Source organism: Nannospalax galili, unplaced genomic scaffold (genome assembly GCF_000622305.1).
Source record: "Nannospalax galili isolate Female #2095 unplaced genomic scaffold, S.galili_v1.0 scaffold359, whole genome shotgun sequence".
NCBI lineage: Eukaryota > Metazoa > Chordata > Mammalia > Rodentia > Spalacidae > Nannospalax > Nannospalax galili.
The window spans coordinates 3,730,893-3,755,049 of record NW_008347042.1 but is presented as its reverse complement, the minus strand read 5'-3'; the positions used below and the strand labels follow the sequence as shown (position 1 = coordinate 3,755,049).

General features: G+C 37.6%; 1 protein-coding gene across 1 annotated transcript in view; it reads left to right on the top strand.

The window, feature by feature from the left end:
- Inpp4b (inositol polyphosphate-4-phosphatase type II B) overlaps window positions 1-24,157 on the top strand; it is a 939,536-nt gene that overhangs the window by 796,597 nt on the left and 118,782 nt on the right. The window contains exon 18 of the mRNA XM_008843442.3: window positions 6,308-6,473. Coding sequence (XP_008841664.1) covers window positions 6,308-6,473 — 166 coding nt within the window. The remainder of the gene's footprint in view (window positions 1-6,307; window positions 6,474-24,157) is intronic.

Below are 24,157 nucleotides of genomic sequence, written 5' to 3'. Positions count from 1 at the left end.
TAAATGAGAACTTTATGTGAGTGCATATTCACGAAATCCTCCCCAAATTCGCATTTTCCCACATGTAGTTAATGCCTTCACTTTCGGTTCCCCGCCTTATAGCATTTAATACAGGATTTCATACATACTGGTTCAAGGTATTTTTCAGCATTAATGTAGAAAAAGATGATTGGATGGATTGGACAAATCAGCAGCTCATCCTCCTACTCAACATATGTTTTGACAGAGCTGTTCTATTCCTACTAAAGAAGTGATTTCTTTAGCAAGGAATGTGGTACTTGTACACAGATGACATACCGTACTGTGAGAAAGCTATATGTCTGGGCAGGGTCCAATGTGGGGAGAGTGTGGCGAGATCACTACTAGAGAAATAGTGGCTTTCTGAAGTCATTAGTTGTGACCAGGTACTAAATCTCAAGATAAGACCAGGAATATATTTCAAACTTATTGTGGTTATTGGGAAATAGTGATCAAGAATTTTTACATTAGCAAATAAGTAGATCCATTAGCAAAGCAAGAGGAACAACAGGAAGCAAGGCTAGGCAATATGTTTAATGCCATGCAAGTGGGTGCCACGAGTCTGGGTAGTGTAACTAGATACATGTCCACTGATATTCATTTAAGAATTATATAACCTGAGGCTATATGTGCCAGTTATCCAATGGAACATATATGCTACTCATTTTACCTAATGATGTGGATAAAGTTAAGGTTCAGAGAGAAGAGCTGCCAAGCCATTGAAGGATGGAATGTCGCAGTGCTAAAGAGCTTGGCCAGTCTACAGCAATTTGCTCTTCTTTAGCTCAAGCATAAGTTGAAGATGGAATTGACCTTGTTAGTCCACAGAGTATTTCTAAACAAATGCTCTTAGAAATGAGTAATAACTAATGAGAAATTATTCACAGCGGGTTTAGAATGTTTGCTCAGCAGTTAAAAGTACTGGTTGCTCTTGCAGAGGACCTAGGTTTGATTCCCAGCACACATCAATAAAAATACTGTAAAAAGAGAGGAATTACTCCTGGAAATAAACATATGACATGGTTATTTTGGACATCCGTATAAGCTCTAGTTGAGTGTTTATATTCTTGCTGATCAAAAATTTGACTTAGGAAAGTTGATCAACTATTACTTTTCTTTTTTGTATTTTTCTTTTCTATATTACTATAGTCTTTTCAAAGTTAACTATTGACCCAGAACACTCAGGGTTTCCCTTGATGCTGTGAAGTTCATAAACATGTGGCATGCTGTGTAATCACTCTGTACCCTACCATCATGGCTCATTCTGCCATCTGTAATATCCTCCCTGACCACCTAATGCTACCTTTATCAGTTTTTTTCCAAGTATGCCACTGAGTTTGACCTTTATGTTAGCTTAGATCCTAACCCAGAAATAAGTAAGGGCCAAGATCTGCCCTGGACTTAGAGTGGAATAAATGTTGCTCTAGCTTACCCCTTGCTTTGTGTCCTCAATGACTAGAAAAGGTTCACAGCCACTTCACCTCCTCTGGGAAGGGTCATTGTGAAGGCTCCATTAAGGGTAAAGACACCAATTAAATTTAAAACCTCATTTAAGAAGGGTTAGACTGTAACCCACCAACCTTCCATTGCTTTCAGCAGGATAATTGCTGCTATTTCTTGGGAATGGCCTGCCAATCTGTCTCTCTGATAGGGGATGGCTGACTTAAACAGCTCAGGACACAGAAGGGCTCTACAGGATTGCAGTTTTGTTTAGAACTCTTAGCTTGAAGAGAGTGTAGAGAGCTGGAAGCACTTTGGATTAGTGTCACATCTCTGTGCTCCCTGCATCTTCACATTAACCAGCCTTTTCTCATCCTAAGAACAGACTAAAACTAACAGTGTGATTACAATAGACAAGAGAGGGATAGGCCCTAGCCACATCAGCAATCTAAGCAGAATGATTTCCCCTCGTAGACTGACACAGCAGAAATCATTGGATTGAGAAGGCATGTTTGTTGACTGTGATATTCTGTGCATGTTTTCAGAGATATAAGTAAAAGTGGCTTCTTTAGAAGAGAACTCATATCTCCAAGGTCCTTTTTTGAGAGTCTTGCCCACCTATCGATTCCAAAATTATTTACTGTCTCTTCAGAATTGAGTTGTCATCTTTCCTCCCTATCCTCCCTGCCCTGCTATATCTTGCCAGCTATAAAACGGACTTGGGGCCTTGATCCTGTCCTAGTCCTCTACTAATTTAGGCCACTTATGTTCTCTAAGCTAGCCTGATTGACATTTGGTCACATGCATTACAGCTTCGATGAGAGTTTTGGTAACAACCCTCAGAGTACAGGTGATCAGCCTGCGCTTTGATTGCCTTCTGTTTTAATACAGGCTCTCTTGTTCTCATTTTCAAGTCTGAGCTATTGAAACCCAACCTTAGCCTGTGAAATGGCAGTCACCCTAGACCCTGCACTGGCCCCTTCTTCTGACTCTGCTCTGTCTGTTGGGTAGCACTGTGCACTCCAATACTCTGGGAACTCAGTGGAAGAATCAACCCATCTCCAGTGAGATGGGTTTTCCTCTTCACAGATGAAGAAGAGAATGTGTCTTCTCATGTTCTGCTGCTGAGTGTGCCTCTAAGAAAAACTTTATTATGCACAAAGTACATATTTGTATTACATAAGAGATTTTTCATTTCTCAGTCCCAAGAAATATCCTCTGAACGTGAATGACTATATTATCTACCATTTATCATATAGCATTCACTACATCGCTAATGATCTTGGTCAATGAACATGCTTCATTAGACTCCTCAGAGCAATATAAGTGTTTTTACTGGCAGCAGAAGTTAGTTTTCACAAGTGTAATCCGATAATCTGTGGGCTCTGCAAAGGAAGAACCATATACATATGTGGATAGCAAATTATCTTTTAAATACCTTTATGTTCAGGCCCTACAGTGATGCAGTTAAGAGCATTGGTGTCCTCTCTGATTTTCTTTATATTAGAAAAGCATCATGAAATCTTACCTGCCATCTCTGATAAAAATATAAAGTTCCTTTCAACATGGACAACAGGAAAAGACTTGAAAATTTGTATCACAAACAAAGCTAACCTGAAAATGTGAGAAGAATCAGTTCCCTTTTTACTCCTCAGTAATATATTTATAGCCAGGATCAGCTAGACAATTGACTCACTATTCTGTTTCAGCATTAAAGGATTCAGTTGGTGGCAGCGCATAAACAGACACCATTATGTTTGTTGTTGGAAGATACACTCCACTACAAATCCCAAGATAGTGAGGCCTGGCCTCCAGTTGCTTACTTTTCTTCCCTAGTATTTCCTCTTGCAAATGTGAATGCCCTCACAGCTCAGAGACACCTGTACCTCATTTTCCTAGACAACAAGCAGAGGATGATGTAATCCACAGATGTGATTGGTATCTTAATTTTCCTCAGCAGGGAAATGCTTTTGGTTCTTGAAGGGAAGATCTGCCTTTAGGGGAAAGATCATTATGATTATTTGTGATTAATAGCATACTTTACACTCAAGATTACAGGCTGAAGAAACTTGACTTAGAAAAGTCAGTAAGAGCTGGATATGATCATGCTAAATTGTAATAATTTCTTTCCCCTAAGCAATTTCAAGAAAAGCACAGTAGAGTAGCTGGCTCCTGCTGTACCATGGGAGGAAGATGAGGCAAGAATTATCATTTCAAATTGCAGATAGCACAGTGGCGGCCTTTTTTCAGAGATGAGGTACTTGGCCCAGGGTCTCACATTTGTATATTGTATAAATCCTCAAAATTACCTTTTCTAACTTTGAATATACTGCTATTCTAGGGAGCCCTATTACTTCTTCTGCTATGTGGTGTATCCCTATGCATGACCATGTTGGTTTAAATGTGGATGTACTGTTCAGCTTAATTCTTACAATAATCAAATAAGCTCTAATTTCAACTATAATATTTCTTCCTAGTTTTACCTTCTTCCAAATCAGGTCATTTATTTGTAAAATGAACTTAGATGAAAAATACACATTTGTGGAAAATATGTAAAAACATCAAAAGAATGTGCTATAATGGAGTATTAGCTTTACTTTAAACACTATTCCAAAATAGCTCTATCTCCTAGAAGATAGTTGCTGAAAGCTGTTCGAGGTACGGAAAGTACCACCAGTCCACTTGGTTCATATCTGGAGTGAGAGATGGAGGTCATCGCTTTCATCAGTGTCTAAATTATTGCCTAGTTATGTGAGAAATGGAACAAGGTGGGAGGCAGTTCCCCTATAAAAGTTACTCTCTTTAAATATTTAATTTTAAAATTAATGCAATTTTAGTGACTCAAATAGTTTGGCATAATGCATTGTCCTAAATGAAAATTGAAGCTTGTCAGAATGGTGAGTAGCAAAGAGGCCCCTTAGTGTCATGAGCTCCCAGGAAATGAATCACCCAAAATGATGGTTTATGTGGCTGTAGTACATAATATTAAACAGAAGTTCTAAGAATTGAGGGGTCAGAAGCATCTGTGTTGGTCATCAGAATTGCAGTCCTGAGTGTCTGCTCCCCAGTGCTTCTAGAAGAGTTAGCAGAACCAAGGGAACTGCACGTTAGTTCTCCAGGTCATTTAGCTAGATGTGATCTGAAGTATAAAAAGCATTAGAGTAGTTAAAGCCATAGAGCCAGAATAGAAAATAGCATTAGGACCTGGAATGGGGAGGGATGGGAGGCTCATCTGTGAGGGGTATGGAATTTTAGTTTAGACAGATGAAAACGTTCTAGAATTGGATGTTGGTGGTGGTTGCATAAGGATGTGAATGTCAAAACAAAAAAAAAAAATTAAAGGGGCTGGAGAGATGACTCAGTGGTTAAGAACAATGACTGCTCTTGCAAACGGCCTGGGCTCAATTCCCAGCACCCACATGGTGACTAAAAACCATTCATAACTCCAGTTCCAGGGGATCGCACACCTCTCCTGGCCACCACACAGGCACACAGACATACATGCAAGCAGAACATTTATACACATAAAATAAAAATAAATTAAAAAATATGAGTGTCCTTCATGATACATATTTAACATGGCTAAATAATGTGGTAAATTTTACATATATGTTTCCATAATAAAGAAGAATTTCTTTTTTAATAGCTTTTTTAATTTATTATTTTTATTTTATGTGTATGAGTGTATTGTCTGCATGTATGTGAGTGCACCCATGTCATGCAATGCTGCGGAGGTCAGAAGAGGGCATCAGATTCCCCTGGAACTGGAGTTAAGGACAGTTCATAACCACCATGTGGGTGCTGGGAATTGAACCCAGGTCCTCTGCAAGAGTAGTCAGTGCTCTTAACCACTGAGCCATCTCTCCAGCCCCCATAATAAAGAATTTCTAATATAGACATTCTTTAAAGGTAATGTGTGCCAGGTGTGGCAGTGCATGCCCTTAATCCCAGCACTCAGGAGGCAGAGGCAGAACAAATTTTGTTTTATATTTTATATTTATATTTTATATTTTTTGTCTTTTAAAAATATTTTATTTATTATTTTATGTATGTAAGTGTATTGCCTGCATGTATGTAAATACACCATGTTGTGCAATGCTTGCAGAAGTCAGAAGAGGGCATTGGAGCCCCTGGAACTGGACTTACAGACAGTTGCCACCATATAGGTTCTGGGATTCAGTCCTCTGCAAGAGCAGCCAGTGCTTTTATTCTCAGAGTAACCTCTTCAGTCCCCCTCCCCCCTTTTTGTTTTATCTTTTTGAGACAGGGTCACCCTGTAACCCCAGCTGATATAGAACTTGATGTAGACCAGTCTGGCCTTGATCTCAAAGAGATCCACTTACCTCTGCCTCCCAAGTTCTGGGTTTAAAGGTGCTGGCTGCCATGCCCGGCTGTATCTTCAGGGTTTTTTTTTTTTTTTTTTTTTTTTTTTTTTTGCGGTCTTTTTGAGACAGGGTCTCCCTGTAGCCCCAGCTGTCCTGGAACTCACTATGTAGACCAGGCTGGCCTTGAACTGACAGATTGTGGTGATAAACAATACCAATACCTCTAGCAAAATGTCATGATTTGTGCTCAATTATGACTTAATATTATATAGAATTCCAACATTTCCTTATGACAGAACAAAAAATGTTAGATTAAATAGAGGATTGGTGAAGCTTAACTTTGACTTTAGCAGGGGGAAATCAGGAATTCTGGAATCTGTGCTCATTGAAGAGAATATTATTGTTAGCGTCTCAATCAGTGTTTTCATGATTCTTCGTCCGGCTGTTTCTCTTCAGGGGTAATGTGATTTTGCTTTATCTTAAGTTTGTATTAAAACCTGTGACGATACTCACACTCTTTTCAGGATAGGGTGTGGGCCAACGTGGGAAAGAGCCTGAACTGCATCATAGCTGCTGTGGACAAGCTGATTGAGAGAGACTGTAGCAGTGAAGAAGGTGCTGGTGGCGGCCGTAGCAAAGATGGAGAAAAGGACCTTTCACTAGAAGATTCCACTGCCTCTCACACAAGGGGTAAGGAATAATTTTTCCCAATCATTGACTGAGTAAAGGAAATGATTAAGCCATGATAAAATGAGATAGAAAGCGAGGAGTCAATAGTGCCTTTGATGAAAGTGCTGATGGTGGGCCTTCCCACTGCCTGGCGTGGATGTCGATGATGGAAAGCTATTTATCAAATTGCATCTCACTTGTAATTTTAGAACATCTTGTCATGCTCCCTTTTTCCCCCTCTTGCTACATAACAAGCTTCCTGAAAGCACATTGTTTCATGTTAGAGTCTGACATAGTTTTATCTACTTTTAAACATTCTCAATATTTTAGTAGAAAGATAACGTGTGCTCTAAAGTCTTAGAAACGTCTAGTGATCTCAGGGCATGGTGTGTTTCACAGTTCCTGAACAGGATACAGATGTGATATAGTACTTTTGCCATATTCTGAAGAATATTTTTGTAAGTCTAAAAACATATAAAAGAGTTGAACTCTGAAAACAGTGTTTGCCATTTTTATTCTGGTATCACATCGCAGTGCTGCATTTCCCTGCAGGCAAGAATAGAAAGGCACGTGCAGACATATGACAAAATTGTGAGTGCATATGTGTATGTAGAGTAGAGGACTGGGCAGAGACATACAGGAAGATGGATGGATAGATAGAAGATAGAAGATAGATGGATAGGTAGATAGATGATAGATAGATGACAGATAGATAGATAGATAGATAGATAGATAGATAGATAGATAGATGATAGATCGACCGATCGATGACAGATAGTAGATCATTGAAAGATGATAGGTAACTACATTCAAATGTATGTCATATTAGTACCTTGGTTAGCAAATATAAAAATTTTAACTGTAATTGTTTCCCCATGAATAGTCTTATTATTTTTTTTAATTTGGTTAATAGTAGCCCCCAAAAGTTACATACAACACAGCAGACAGTAGCAGGGATATCAGAGTATAAGGGCTAATGGGGATAGGCAGGCTATGGGAGGGTGCTATCTGGGAAGTGGGTGTAAAAAAATTAATAATAAATAAATAAGTAAATAAAATAGTTCTCTAAAAATAAGGTTAAAAATGTTACATATCTTTATTAACATAGATAATTCTGTAAAAGTTGACCTCACATTTTTGCTGGGTATTTAGTGTTTGGAGGAAATTCAAAAGCACTCCTCTAGCCTTGTCTTCTGAAATGTATTTGTTATTTTCTTTAAGATAATGTGTCATAACAAAGTATGGATCGACATTTATAAAACTAGTGTTTTCCCAGTTTTTTTTTCTTGTTCCGTTACTCATAGTTCATCATGAGTTTAATTATGTAAAGGATCCATCTTTCCTAACTTGATTGATACAAGAAATTTTCATAAATTACATTTGAACATAATAGCATTATAGAGCTGCCTTATGTTATTGGTCCATCTTCCTCAGGTGCAGATTTACATAAATGAATAGCTAATACTCTTTATGTTCAAACATGGCTGATATCTCTATATGTGAATATTTTCTTCTTTTATACTATTCAATTTATTGGTTAATGAATCTAGTAAGTCTCATAACTTTACATAAATCAAAAATAAAGTTAACCATAATGTGCCATAAAGAAACAGTGTGCTTCAACTTCCTGTAATTAAACATACACTGGCTATGATTGCGAGCCAAAATCAGCTGTGTTCTAGAAATCAGCTGTTAGAAGAATCCAAAAGAGTGACTTACTTTGTCATGTGATTGGTTTTCATACACATTACTTACAACAGAGACAAGGGATGCTACATTTTTGCACTCCTCAAATATGCCAGTGATGAAAATACATTTCTGAAATATTTGAAATTTTCCAAATTGTCTATATCTTGTATTTTACCAGAATACTGTAACTGCATTAAAAATAAATCTTGGAACTGGAGAGAACATTCAGTGGTTAAGAACACTTGTTTTTCTTCCAGAGGACCAGGGTTTAATTCCTGGTACCCATGTGGTGACTAACCGCCATCTATAACTCCAGTTCCAGGGGATCTGGCACCCTTTTCTGGATTCTGTAGATATTGTACACATGGTGCACTTACATACATGCACATAAAACACTCATACACCTAAAATTAAAATGAGTATATTTTTTAAATCTTAAAATGTAAATATATTTGGCATGTAAGTCACATGTGAGTTTTGATGTATCACTCTTATTTGAATTTGAGGGATTGTATGAACATAATTTAAAACTATAAAGAAGTTACTGCAAGTGCTATTTAATAACTTGATCAAACTTCAGCTTCTATAGTCAAGCTGCAGCATATGTGCCCACTCATTTTTCCTTTTATTATTTTCACTTTTTGTCTGCATTTCCTCTGTTTTATATTATTTCTGTTACAGCATTTCCTAGATGTCACTATTTGAATGTATAATATAAATGCTACTTTTTTTCTAAAATTGTTTACTGTAGCATTTGATGTCAAATAATTTCAGACTTAAAGTATTCCACATTTTGCTAGCTGAGAAACAACATGCAGGGTATATGCTTTAAGGAGGATAGTGAAATGAAAAAGTAATTCTTAACATAACAAAAATAGATGTCTTACACATAATTCTGTACTCAAGAATATCTAAACATTATAGATGCTGTGTAGCACAGTGTCATTAATTGAGTGCATTGATTAATTAAAATACTTTTAACTGTAATAATTTATAGCCTTCCTCATTGAGGGATATATAAAACACTTTCAGTTTATATACTGACCTTTACTAAACATAACACTATAGTACATAAAAGTATAATGGCTCTTTGGACTAATAAAAATCTATCAAATAAAGTTATATATTTACCTAGGCTATAGACCAAACTATTTCTGATAAGATTATTTGAGATATACATTCACTTTTCCATATTTATCAATATGCGTGAATTTATATTAGCAAAGATGACAATTTAGAAAGTTTGTTAAAAATAAGTAAATAGATTATATATGATTCTTATTGTCTTATTTCAACCAGATGTAACCAATTTCAACATTTCCTATGGTAATAAACGCACACACATCCACACACTCACGAATGTACTTCAACCAAACTGAAATAAGCATCATAAATAAAAATGTGTGTTCTTATATCTTTCCTGTAGATAATCTATAATATGCATTTCATGGAAATGAGATTTTAATGTTCTAAGTTAACTTAGCTGAATGGAAACAGATGTTCTAGATATTCATTTGTTATAATAATGCTATAATGAACAAACTAGAATCTTTGAATATTTTGCTCTTCAATTCCACTTCAGATATTGTCCTTTAAGCCAAATAGCTAAAAGTGAAATTATTTTTAAAAGCATCCTTCCAATTTCTAAGAATTTGCTACCTTATATCAATCCCTAATATCATGCCTCTTGTTGCTTAAAATTTATATAATTTCTGATTCCATGTGAAGTTTAGTGTTGTAAAATTTATTATTCTATACCATTTCCATATTAAAAGCATTTTATTTTATTTTTAATAATGTGTATGGGTGTTTGTCTGTGTGTGTCTGTGTGTGGGTATATCCATGTGAGTGCAGATGTCTGCAGAGGTCGGAAGTGTCAGAGCCCACTGAAGCTGGAGTTACATATGGTTGAGAGCTGCTGATCTGAGTGCCGGGAAGTCATGGATGAACAGTACATGATCTACACAGCTCCAACGTATACTATGTTCAATATATTAACAGCAATAATAAAATTAATTTATTCAATTGTCTCCTATTTATCCATGTTCCAGAGCTGTGGTGGGAAAGTGATATGTTGTTCACTTTTATAATTCATTATTTTAGTGAGTAATTTGCATCTAATATTTATTGCAATTAAGGATATGATGAATAATATTTGGCATTTTAATACAATCATTCATTAGTGATTCTTTAAAAATTTTTTCTTTTATAATTATTTATTTGTGTGTGTTTGTGTGTGTGTAGATGTGCACGTATGTACTCAGTGGTGCATGTGTGGAGGTCAGAAGACAATGTGCAGGGAGTTGGTTCTTTCTTTCATCTTATGGGTTCCAGAGATTAAACTGAAGTCATCAGGCTTGGCACATGTGCTGAGCCATCTCTACAGCTCTGTGAGTGACCCTTTTCATGATGTGTATACTTCTTTCAGTCTTTATACATTAAATTCAGCAAATATTTCTAAACAGTGACTTTCATTATGTAATGTAGTTTCAATTACTCTCCTTTATATTATAATCTATTTTTAATTTCATAGATTAAATCAGACCTAAGCTAGTTTTCCTTTCATCTTCATCCCTTTCTTTTTACACTCTGGTGTTAAATTGCATTTTTCTTGCTGATGTGTGTTTAACAGGGTTACTTACATAGATAATCTTGTAGGAAGTCACAACCCTCACACCATTTCCTTTGTTCTTCATTATCTGCACATATTTCTTTCTCTGAATTGGGTATTTTTTCTTTTTATAGTATATTATTTTAATACCATTTTACATTTGTATTATTGTGGGATTTTTGCTGGATTGTTTGCTTTAGAACTAGGAGTTTATGATGGTGCTTTGATTTGCTCTATGATTTTTTTTTCCGGTATGAATATAAATAGTACTAAAGGAAGTAAAACTTTCTCTATTGTTTTAATTCAAATAATGCAAAAGATATTCCCAATATCTACAACATTTGTGCATGCGTGTGTGTGTGTGTATGTGTGTGTGTGGTGTGTGTCTAACAAACACAGATTGTTCTTTTATTTTCAGAACACGTAAACACAATTAGGGACATCTGCTCTCTTACAGCACCACATGCCTTCAATTTCATAATAAATTGAGGACTCAAAGATTAAATCAGTGAATATTAAAGTCTTAAATTTTGTTGTGAACTTAACAATTATACAATTAAACCTTCTGAGTTATGTTAAGCAGCTTACCTGCAACATCTCTGCCAATTCTTGCCTTGCCTGCAATGCACAATTCTAGTTATAGAAAACCACTTTTACTTTCCAGTGAGGCACACTGCAGACATTGATCCAAACATGTTTTCTTTAATTTTGCCCACTGGCCCAGATGTAATCCTTTGCAATAAACAGAACAATCTCACTTTCCTTTTCCTACACGAAGCCAAACTTAAATCTGAAAACAAGTGGCGTGTCCTTTTTGAATTGGCACTTTTGGGGGCATTTTTCAAAGGAATAACCTAAAACACGATGGATACTTGCTTTTCTTAAAACCTTTATTCATTTATCTTGGCTATCTTCAGAATTAAGCAGTGACACAGCCACAGCATTGCCTGATCACCACAGAGCAACCCAGGAGGATCGCCTCCATGCTTTCGGTTACGACTGAGACTATATCTAAGCTCCTATCAGCTATTTTGGCAGCCACATTTCATTAAGAATTCTACTGATATCCATAAACCTTACGAGGCTGGCTCATTATTCATGCTTTCCTAAGATTTAAGCAACATTTAGGTGTACTATATCCTACACATTGTGAAATATTAGCCGCTTTCAGAGATTAAGACAACTCATCTCCATGCTGCTGAGGAGATAGATGAATACACTCATGACTGCAATATAAAACACTTTTGAATGTGCTCTAATAAATATTTGTTTCTTTCATCTATCATATACAGCATCCCACTTGTGCTTATTTTATACACATTTCTTTCCATTTTAGAAGTAATTAATAAAATTGATGGGAAAATAGAACTAAATACAGTTCCTGAGACACAATACAGGAAATAACTGTGGCTTCAAATATGTTTGTTGATCTTCGCTCTTTAAGTGCATTTGTTCACTCGGGTGTTTATTCAACCTCTGAAATGATCGCATAGTCTTCATTTCTTCATGCTTCCCAAGTTCATCATGATATGTCTAGGAAAAGGCCAACTACAAAAATACCACTGAATTCTTGGTCTGCTTTCAACCATAAGCATTTTAAAAACAGAGATGACGTTCTTGTACAGTTTTTATTGATGAAACCATCTGGACTCTCTGTCAGCTTTGGTAACCCTTTCACAGGATATAAGCATTCATCAAATCAGATTCCTTCACTTCACTGTGCAGAATTTATCTCTAGTGTGCTGGGTTCTGTGGCCTTCCCTATTTCATGATTTCCTTCTACCATGCAAAAGGACATTTCACATTTCCTCCTGGAATCTGAGGATTCACTGCACTTACCACACTTCTTATCTATGGTTGTGTCTGGATAGCATAATTATCTGACAACTACCAGGGCCTTTTCAGTCATTTATCAGCAATTATCAACAGACTACTGATACAAGAACATGGTTATTAGAGATTACACTCCAATATCTAGATAATTACAAATTCTAGAATTTGTAATTCTCTGTACCATATTTTATCTTTGGCTGCCCAGATTAGCTATCTGCGTAGCACCTCTGAAACAAGAATAGAAAATTAATCAATATAATTAAATGCAGTCTATGTATGAAGCCTCATGAAAGAGACACTCTAAATTTATTTTAGTTTGAAGAGGAGGGTGGATATGATCATATTTGTTTGTACATGTATGAAATGATCAAAGAATAAGAAAAGATAAATGACAAGGAAAGGCTATGCACAGTGGCTCACATTATTAATCCTAGCTCTAGAGAAAGAGAAGTAGGGGGATTGTTGAAAGTTTAAGGCTACCTTAGTCTACACAGTGATCTTAAAGTCAGCTGAGAGTCTTATAGTGGAACACTGTCTCAAGGGGAAAAACTAATGGGCTGGTTAGATGGATTAGTCAGTAAAATACTTGCCTTGCAAGTATGAGGACCTGAGCAGGCTCCGTAGAACCAATGTAAAAAGGCCAGTCATTGTGGTATGCAATTCTGATCTCAACACGGGGGAGATAAAGATGTCTGGTGCTCAGTGTCCAACCAGTCTACCCCAATTTTGAGCTTTAGAACAATGAACATACCCTGTCTCAAAGAGGTGGACAGCATTCTTAAAGATGACACCTAAAGTTGTGCTCTGGCACCTATACACAAATACATACAGACCTGCACAGACACAAACACACAAACATATGTGATAAATATATAATTTAAGATGTGAAGAATATATTTGGGCAGCATTAATAGATAGACAGATGATGATAGATAGATTGATAGATGAGGATAGATAGTTGATAGATGATAGATAGAAAGATAGATAGATAGATAGATAGATGAAACTGGAATGTAAAATGTAGAAAAAGAAAAGAAGGTGACAAGAATCATAATGAAGAGATTCAGAGCACAAGGGTTAAACTCTACTATGTTTAGGGAACAACGAAGATGAAGAACAAGTACAGCTTGGATGTCAATCACCAGTGTCCAAAGAGCAGTAGGAATCACATTTACAGCTCCCACTACTGTGTTCACGTGTGTGGCACTGATTGCTGCCAAGCATCCTTCCCTCTCCACCTTCTCGTGGCAATCCTGTGGAGCAGATTCACCCTTGATCCCCATTTCATAGATGGGATTAAATATTTATCTAAAATCACAGAGCTGGTATATAGCTATCTGAGATGAGACTCCAGAGAAAGTGAATCCTACTGGGTAGAAAAGTCTGGAAGAATCTGAACTTCTTAGTACATATGTTGGAAAAAGGAATGCTTAAATTTCAAGAGCAATTTTGCATATGGATTGACCTTCCTGTTTATGAACCCTGGGTAGGTATTTTAAGAAGCTTTATCTTAGGTGCTGGTCATGCATCACATGTTTGCTCAGCTTTCCTCTTATTAAAGTCCTCATATTGTTCAACTCCCACCTGTCTGTGGCATGTTCCCTGCTGTGCCTCATCCTTAATTCAGACATGGGAAACTTTGAAGAGCTTATGTTGTGCTTTTCAATAGCAGGTCTTGAAAGATAGTCCCTCTCAACCTCCCATAAGCCCAAAAGATGCAAACTTTAGTGTGTCTTCCCTGAACTGGCCTCATGAAACTGGTGAAGAGGGCTGGTCTCTGAAAAGAATTCAATGCTCTGAGCTTACCAGACTGAGTTGCTGTACTGAGATTCCTTAAAATGTTGGATTTGTTTCATCAGTGAAGTCAAATAGGATAATGGACCCTGTGCCAGGACCTGGAGCTGACTTGTGAGTTCTCCCTCACTGCCTCCCATGAATGATTTTTCTAGTGTGTGCCTAGCCTCCCCGCCGTTGTCTCAGCCAGTAGCGTTTTTCACTCCCATTTGCCTAGGATAAGGTGTGGGTAGTGTGGACTCATAGTCAAGCTTGGGTCTTTGAAATTTGGACTCATGTGTTCTCATGCCCAAGGGAGTGTGACATGAGAAAGTAAATTAAAACTACCAACCACTGCGACAGATCAGCAATAGCACCACTGAAGAAGAAAAGCAATAGTTTGTTTGCTGCTTTTTGAATAAGGCTCCAGGATTTTATTTTCACTGACTTCTGCCAACTCTTTCTGAAAGACTTGTGAGCACAAAGACCCGCAGGCATCATACAGAATAATAAGGAGGCCAGAACATGGTTGGAAACCAGAGCAAAGTAGGGAATGAGTCCCTTTAGACGAGGCCATCATCCAACCTCAGCCTGTCATTTCCACAGTGGGATATGGACAGACCAAAAGGTTCCATCTCTTAGGATTTTTCAAGTAAGTCTGAATTTTTATGATATGTTTCAAGTTTTAAAGATTCAAAATTATGGAAACATAATGAAGTCCAAGTAAGATACAGGACAAATGAGACAGGCTTGTGGTGCATTCTTTTGAAACTTCAAAAGTCTCTAATTTATTATACACACCATTTTGAATCTATCTCCCTTACTAGAACTGACTCTGTAAAAAATATGCCAACCATTGCAATTTTCTATTGGATCTGCAGTGCTTCAGATACTTCTTGATGAATAATGAGAACCGAATATTGTGGAATAAAGACACAGTTACCTTCATCTGCAACTGCCAACCACCAGAAATGCTTGGGCAGCTTGCTTCTTTGTGTGCACATTTATATACACATGTAGAAAGGGACAGTCTTCCAGGAACTTGTTCTCTATGCTAAATAATTATTTCAATATCTTCATAATATAGAAGAAATCTGTTTTAGTTTATAAACTACAAACAAGAAAGTATGACATATCAGTTTCTTCTAAGGACTTAAACTGTATTATTGGATTCTGTTAATTTCTACGTATTGTACATGTACAGTCTTGTTATAACAAAAACATCACTGTATTAGACTTTAAAAATTAATTGTTCAACAGGTAAAATGGCTTCTAAAGTATAATTTTAACTACTTGATAGAGATACTAATAATCTAAAAGTACCCTGTGTATTTTTATTATAAATGTAATATTAAATAATATTTGAGTATGAGAACATTTTTAATGAGCATTTCTATCAGAAAAGTACTGTTTTAAGACGCATAATAGCAAATGGGACTCAGTGAGTGGATACCTGGCAGGTCTACACTGTGGTGCTTATTTGACCACACAGCCTTTGCAAGGCAGTAAAATTCTTTGAGTCTTACTTTCCTTTTTAGTAAAATAGTGATTATCTACATTTTTAAAGGATCTTCCTGTTCTGAAGTTCTGTGAAGGGAAAGGAGATACATTCTAAAGTCACTCAACATATTTCATTTAGGTACATACTCCATGCTAGACACTATTTCAGACACTGAAGATGGAACATTGCAGAACACAAAAAAACAGGACTTTTTTCCTCTTGAAGTTTGTATTTTGGTAGTAGAGAGATACTAGAAAATAACATGATAAATGGGGGCATTATATATATTTTGATGTCAACATATACTTTGGAAAAATATGTAGCAAGTAAAAAGGTTTTCAAATGATGATGTATGTTATGGAGTAATTTCTCAGTGAAGACTTCATTTAGAAATTGATGTTTGAATGAAGACACGGGAAGTGGAGGTGATCTATGTGAATATCTGTGGATAAGATGTACTGGGTATACAATCTTATCTAAAGGAATATTGACAACTGATTGCTGCTAGATGAGGAACAGCCGATCTTCCTAAAACAAGGCTCTCTAGATAGGCTGACTAGATTCAGTGGACGGACAAGCACTGGGGAACAGCTGGGGGCACCGACAACACAGTGGACAGTAACAGGGATGACAGAGTATATGGGCTCCAGTGCGGAGGGGTATGGGACGGTGCTATTTGGGAAGTGGATATATAGATGAATAAGATTGTTTGGGATGTTCTGTATGATATACACACAAAAAAATCAACAAATTTTTTTAAATGAGCTATAAAAAAATATGATGCACTGGGTATAGAAAGTAGCTGGTGCGTACATATGGTTGCCATATCCAGGAGACAGCAAGACAGTGGTTCACATGGGGACAATGAAAGTGTGAGAGAAACAAAATGAAATTAGAGATGCAAGCTCTGGGAAGGATCAAATATATTCTCTGTAAAACTTTGATTTTTACTCTGAGAAAAATGGAGAGCAGTTGAGAGGTTGAACAGAGGAGTAACCTAATGTCACTTAGATATGAACACCCAGGCTGTTGTGTTAAGATTAGAATGTAGATGTAAAGTATAAAACCCGCTTAGACCAGCTGGAAGGCCAGTGCTATTTATTATACAGGTAAGACATGACGTGGATTCTGGCATGGAGGGGATAGACTATAGTGAGATTCTCTGCCTGTTTTGAGTGTGTTTGAAACAAGGTTTTCTGATGGGAGAGTGAGAAAAGATGTCAAGAATAACTGAAAATTTTTGGCTGGAGGGATGGATGGTCTATGTAGGAATTGGAGAAGACTCTGGATAGAACAGGTCTTGTGAAAAGAAATAAAAGAACTCAGTTGGAAGGTGCTAAGTTTGACATGTTTAAGTATGGCACTTGATATAAGACTCTGGAGATCTTAAGGCTAGAAGTTGTTAGCAAAGAGATAGTTTATTTAATTATGTCAACTAGGTGTTGACTGCACAGGGATAAGGAAATGACCTATAGATTACTCCTGGGGGTATCTTAATACTAGTAGACCAGAAAGAAGTGGAGGCACCAGCAGCAGTAAAGATAAGAAATAACTTCTGAGGGGGCTGGAGGGATGGCTTGGGGGTTAAGAGCAGTGGCAGCGCTTGCATAGGACCTGAGCCTAACTACCAACACTTACCTGGCTGCTAACAACCATCCCTACCTCCAGTTCCAGAGTATCTGATGCCCTCTTCTGGCCTCTGCAGGTATTGAATTACACAAGTGCATTTATATACATATAGAAAGAGGGGCTGGTCTGTACTGGAGAACTGAGTCTACTTCTATTAGAAGTAGGTGAGGGGCTTGCAAGTAAGGGCACAAAGAAAAAATGCTTTGGGGATTGGAGGTACACATTCTGTGCAAATTTCATTCCCTTTTTACAGAGAAACAGACATTTAGGAGTAGTTTCATATGTATTAGAAATACTTCGAAAACATTCCCTACATGAACTCATTAATGCTCACAAGCCTCAGAGGAGTAATGTTCAACTAATGTAGATGAATAAATAAAGTTGACTGCCTGTCTCCATCACCTCCAGTCCAGTGGCAGGCCATCCTGGATGGCTGTTCTTCTAGAGAGAAGCTGGGATAGGTTGAGTCCGAAGCCCTCCACTGACCTCCATGGCATTGCACCACATGAGTGCAGTTACGTATATGCAGGCAACACACTCATAAAATAACAATATTAAAAAGTTAAAAAAAAAAAAAAAAAAAGGGAGCTGATGCTTCCCACTGAGGAACTTCAGGACCTTTGATTACTGAAAGAAATGTCCTGATAAATGCTCATATTGCTTTTGGTTACTTGCCTATGTGTTCACCATTTAAATATTAAATCTATATACTTAGTATTCTATTGTATTAGTAGAAATGAAGTTTCCCTTGTATTATAATAAACTGGTCTTTAACGTTGCTAGAAAAATAATATATGTTTGCTGTTTGCTTAAGGGCAGAAGCACAACACCTCTTTGTTCTGGTCACCTGTGCTCTAACTCAATCACTGCAGCAGTTGCTACTCTCTCTTCTCAACCTTATATGCTGCACAGCATTGAAATGATGGGAACTATGTGATGCAGACATACTGGTGATTTCAGATTTCTCAATGACTTCTGACCTGTGGAACTTATTCTTAAACTCCTAGGCTGCTTATAAACCATAGCCCTTAGATTTTAGTTCCTTTAAAGCCAGGAAGCCAAATAAGCTTTCAGAATATGAATCTGTGATTCCTCTTAGTCCATCATAACCTAAATTCAAAGCTTTTGTGCTATCACAAATACAGGGCTTGTATGATGAATGGATTTAGTTCCTGGAAACTGTCTTAGCAGAATTTACTGAAGGCTTTCAACTTTGAGCTATGAGATGAGAAGTTTTACCAGGGTATCATTTAATACATTTCCTTTGCCATATTTCTAAAACCAAGACTGCACAGCTTTATGACACTGTATTCTCAGCCTGGCAGAGTTTAAACAAACATGGTTCCCACGACATGGGAAAACGCTGCCTTTGTTCCCATGCTCATTTGTCTTGGGATGAGAACACTTGTTTCTAATACATCTGGAATGTGTCACCCCTGGGGTCACTACAATGATTATGCATTTGTGGCTCTGAATACCCTCATGTGGGAGAGAGGAAAGAATAGTATCATATGCTGTCTCACTCCATGGCTACAGGACTGTGTGAGTTGATTTTCTTGTTTTTTGACCAAATGCTTGACAAAAGCACTTAAAAAGAGGAAGAACATACTTGGGCTCATGGCTTCAGTGGTTTTAGCTCATGATGGTGTCAAAGGCATGGCAGAGGTGAGTACCTCAGGTCACAGAAGCCATGAACAAGAGAGAATAATTGTGCTACTGGGCTTTCTCCATTTTCTCTCTTACTCTGAGACCCCATTGTATGGAATGGTGCTGCCCATATCTGGCACAGGCCTTACCCCATTGGTTTCTTGTCTCTGGAAATACCCTCATTAAGATCTCAGGAGTGCTTTAACTATCTCCTAGGCACTTCTCTGTCCAATCAAGTCACCAATTAAGATTAACCAGCACAGGGCAGTGAGATGCCTCAGCCAGTAAAGTGCTTTTCACACAAGCCTGATGACATTAATTCAAGCTCTAAAACTTACATAAATGTAGAAGGAAAGAACTGACTATACAAAGTTGTCCTGTGACCCCTGTACACATACTGTGGTATGTATACTACCCTCACTCATGGCACAGTAATAGTAAATAATAATTTAAAAAGATCAACCGGCAGAATGCTCAACATTCAACTGCATTTTATTCCTCACTCTTAGTCCTTGAGTCATCCCCGATTTTCCATCCTCCTTTCTAATACTCCCTATTGCACATACTTATTTAATGAAACTCATAGATTTGATTCCTACAAAGCTTACAAAACCTATATGGCCTATATGCCATATAACATTCACTGAACTTGCTGTATATATGATTTCCTCCCTGGATTCAGAACATGTCACGTCCATACATAACTACAAGGTGCTCACCAGAGATGAACTATCTTGACTCTAAGCTCATACTATTAACTCTTATATTGTGTAGACTCACTGAAATTGCAGGTAGTATGTTATACTTCTAGCCTTCCTTATTATATATTGAACCTACTTGAGGCTAGGAATAATGGAATACAAATATTAGTATTGGTCATCAAAATTCATAGACAAGACCCATCATTGGTTATCTGAGTGAATGCATTTCTCAATATGGCACTGTAAAGGCAGAGGTGTAGATGCTTGAATTTGAATGTCTGCTGTGTGTTAAAGGCTTGATCTGTAAGGCACCACTTCTGATGGTGATAGTGTTCAGGAGATAGAACCTAGAGGGGAAATATTATGTCACTGGAGGTATGTTCCCAAAGGGGATTTGGGCACCTGGTCTCTTTCTTTTCCTCTTTTGTTTCCTGGCTATAAGCTGAGAAATGTGTTTCCCAGACACTCAGCACCATTGCCATCAATGAGAGTAATGGATTTACCCATATTTATACTAGAAACATCAAAGCTCTTGGGCAGAATATATCTTTCCTACTTATAAGTTAATTTTGTCAGATATTTTGACCAACACAGTGGGTCATATAAGGAAGACAGGTTAGAATTTGATGAAGTAAGATACATGCAAATTTAATTTTCAATTCCTAGATCAGAGCTAGGAAATGAATTCTAAGGTAAAAGGAACAAGGAGGCCAGGGAGAGGTCATTCTGGGTGGGCAAGTACTGTCAAGCAGCAGAGCTGCAGGTGAAGCCTTATTTTCCTCGGCTTCTCGTCTGCTGTCTGCCTCTCACCTAGTTTGTGTGATCCATCCTCCTGGGATATGTCTGGGTATTTAGAGGCTTCCATTCAGCAGGGATCTAGGGTTTATGACCAAAGTTTATCACATGTTCAGACTTATGCAAATAAATTTAATCATAAAAAATACTCAGAGAAAGGCTTATTCACCCATCCATATTCATATGGATGAGCTATACATTGTTGTTTACATGGTAAGGCTAACCTACCTGCAAGGTAGCAATTTCACTTAGAGTGGGCACAGAGGGAGCCATATCTAGGTTTATATAGGGCATGGGTTTTTCAAAGTCAAGGGAAATTCTAGGCACTAAGATACAGCTGCCCCTGCCCCAACTCCTTTACCCCGCTCTCAACCATGAAGCCCTTTTCATTTCTGTACCCACTAAGATCTGCAGATAATATAAAACCCATGCTGGCTAAGGCTTGGTATGTGTTTGCCTCAGAGTCTCAGGAAATGTGTCATATCCTTTACTGTGTCTCCCCTTTGGCTTCAGAGTCCATCCTCTTCTTACCTGTAATGAATGCTCTGAGCAGAGACTTTTTTTTTTTCCTGGTTTCTTTGCACGGAATTTAGCAGCTGTACCACCTTTTAACTTTCCCTTTTTTATGTACCTGAAAAGTTGTGATAACAAAAATAACAATGACTACAAGCTTTTGTGTAGTTAATTATTTTAAACGAGAAAGAAGATCAAACACCTGAGAAAAAAATACCCTAGAAATTGGAAAGAAGGCATTATGCCATGCTACAGTTGGTTGCTACTTGGCTTTTTTATTTTTCTCCTGAGTAACATAAGAGCCATTGAGCTCAAAGGACATGAACATCCTGTACAGGAAATAGATGGTGTGTGGAGGGGGAGCAGGCACCCAGCAGTCATTCTTTGAATCCTTCATCTAGCTTCACTCGAATACATTAGAGAAGCCAGAAAAGGGTTGGAAAGCAGAGAGCTGCTTGGATGACTTCCAACTCTTCTGAGCTTAGGAAAACCTAGGCTAAGCCACATGCATTTTATGTTTTCCTGAGGAAACACTCTGCTTGTTGGTCTCAGGGTTAAGGAGTCTCAGGAAGTTTTTATGGAGGCACTAAAACACTCTCTTTGAAAGGCACCCATGGGAGAGAACCACATTTCCATGACTGCTGGGCTGATGAGCTATGCAAGGTGCTGATGCAGGGAGAATTCCTGGATGTGAGCATACCTGCCCAGTTTCACGGAGGATCACAAAGGTGTATGCGTGCCTGTGCACCTTAATAAGCATGCACATATGTGAAACCTTAGTTAAAATTTGGAGAAACTCAACTCAGAAAAGTAGATGTATATATATTTTGGGATTTCTTATTTGGCAAGACAATGCAAAGAAAATGGTTTTAAGTGGAAGACAAAATAATTAGTGTACTGATGGAACATGAAGGACATGCTAGGAATGTAAGGGGCATGTGACAATATTTCAGCCCCATCAAAACTTTTCTTTTCCCACAAATCAGTTTAAAATAGAAAACTAAAGCATGTATTCTTCCTTTCCGTGAATGATACGGAATATTCACTTATGACTTGATTCCATCCTCTTCTGGCCTGTCTGTCTTTCTGTGTTTATTTCAGAACCTGAGATTTACACAGAATGGGATGGATGTTGCCAGGGAAAAAAAATCTGCGGTCATTGCAATTTGCATCTGCTGTAACCATGTCCTTGAGTGTTTCTGTTTCTGGAAACTTGTATCTGTTAGCTTTCTCATTTATTCTTCTCCATAGAAGGCATACTGTCCTCTGGAAGACACTTTACCTGCTCGTGCACTCACAACCTTTCATTCTTAACTAATATTTTCCTATATTCTAATTCTTAAATTGTAAATGGAAGTGTATTATTGCCTTTTTATGTACACCATATAGAAGTAAGCTAAATGGAGACAATGGAATGTTGCTGATATGGGAATCATCTGCCATTGCTACTAGGTTTTGAATATCAGTGTATTCCTTTCTTCCCCAGGTTCCTATCCTCATTTGGTAGAACTAGAAATCTCTCTCTCTCTCTCTCTCTCTCTCTCTCTCTCTCTCTCTCTCTCTCTCTCTCTCTCTCTTCTCTCTCTCTCTCTCTCTCTCTCTCTCTCTCTCTCCCTCTCCTCTTTCTTTTCCCCAGCCCTCTCCCCTCTCCTATTTCCCACTCCTCTCTCTCATTTAAATGCTAAAAAAGAAGTTTATGAAGATACTATTTTAAAAACCTTTAAAACAAAGAGCCGTGTTTGATCTGAGTTCTTCTGATTAAGGTAGACACTTACTTTAACCTTTTCTTTCCAAGCTAGAAAGAATGTATCACATTCTTGAGCAAACTACTACCCTCCTGACACAGAAGAGTGTGATTTATAGTGCTCAAGCAAGGGATACCATTTCTTTGGGAATTATGCAAATATACAAAAACCATGAACCTCCCTACCTGAATGAAATGAATGACAAAAGAGACCTACTTCAGCCTGATAAAGCAGCGCCACCTACTGCACAAAGGCTGTATATGATGCTTGGCAGTTCCGTAGTGGAACCTCGTCAGGACAGCACCAAACACAAAATAGAATTATTTACCATTAATTTCCAACATCTAAATATGAGTAAATTTATTAGAATTTTTCTCCTAGTCTTTGTGTGTGTATGTGTGTGTCTGTGTGTCTGTGTGTCTGTGTCTGTGTGTGTCTGTGTGCGTCTGTGTGTGGTCTTCACACGAGCCTTTCTATCTTTAATATTAAGGGCAACACTTAGAAAGGGAGGGATTGAGATATTCCAGAGTACAAATCTGGAAAATATAACATCATAGGACATCCTTGGTGCCTACTGATGTCACTTATCTGAAGTAAACAATGTTACTCAATCCTAGATATATTAATGACATGAAAATTAATTGAAACATTGTTCGAATTTAATCCTAGGATACAAGTAGGCTCTTTATTAAATAATTGCAGATGTAAGAAGCCTTCACTGAATAGAGCAAAACACCGGGCATGTTACTCAATCCTAGATATATTAATGACATGAAAATTAATTGAAACATTGTTCGAATTTAATCCTAGGATACAAGTAGGCTCTTTATTAAATAATTGCAGATGTAAGAAGCCTTCACTGAATAGAGCAAAACACCGGGCATGATCTCTGGTCTTTACATATTCACACATACACACACACACACACACACACACGATCAAACACTTGCATATATCACAGACATATACATACCAGAGAAGGGATATGAACTGAGTATGTGCAGGCAGAGAGATGAGTAAGTGGCACTGGGGAAAGCAGAAATGATGGCATGAAGATGCCAACCTAATGGGCCACTACGAATGTGGAACTGATTCGATGGCCCGTTTCTGTGAAAACACTGAGAGAAACCTAGTAAAATTTGTTTCCCTAACACCATTAATTAGGACACAGACAATGTCCAGGTTAGAGGTGCATGGAGCAGACAGGAAGCCTGGTGTGGTGTTTTACACACATCTCAGTGTAACAGTCCAGTAGTAGTCTGGCTACA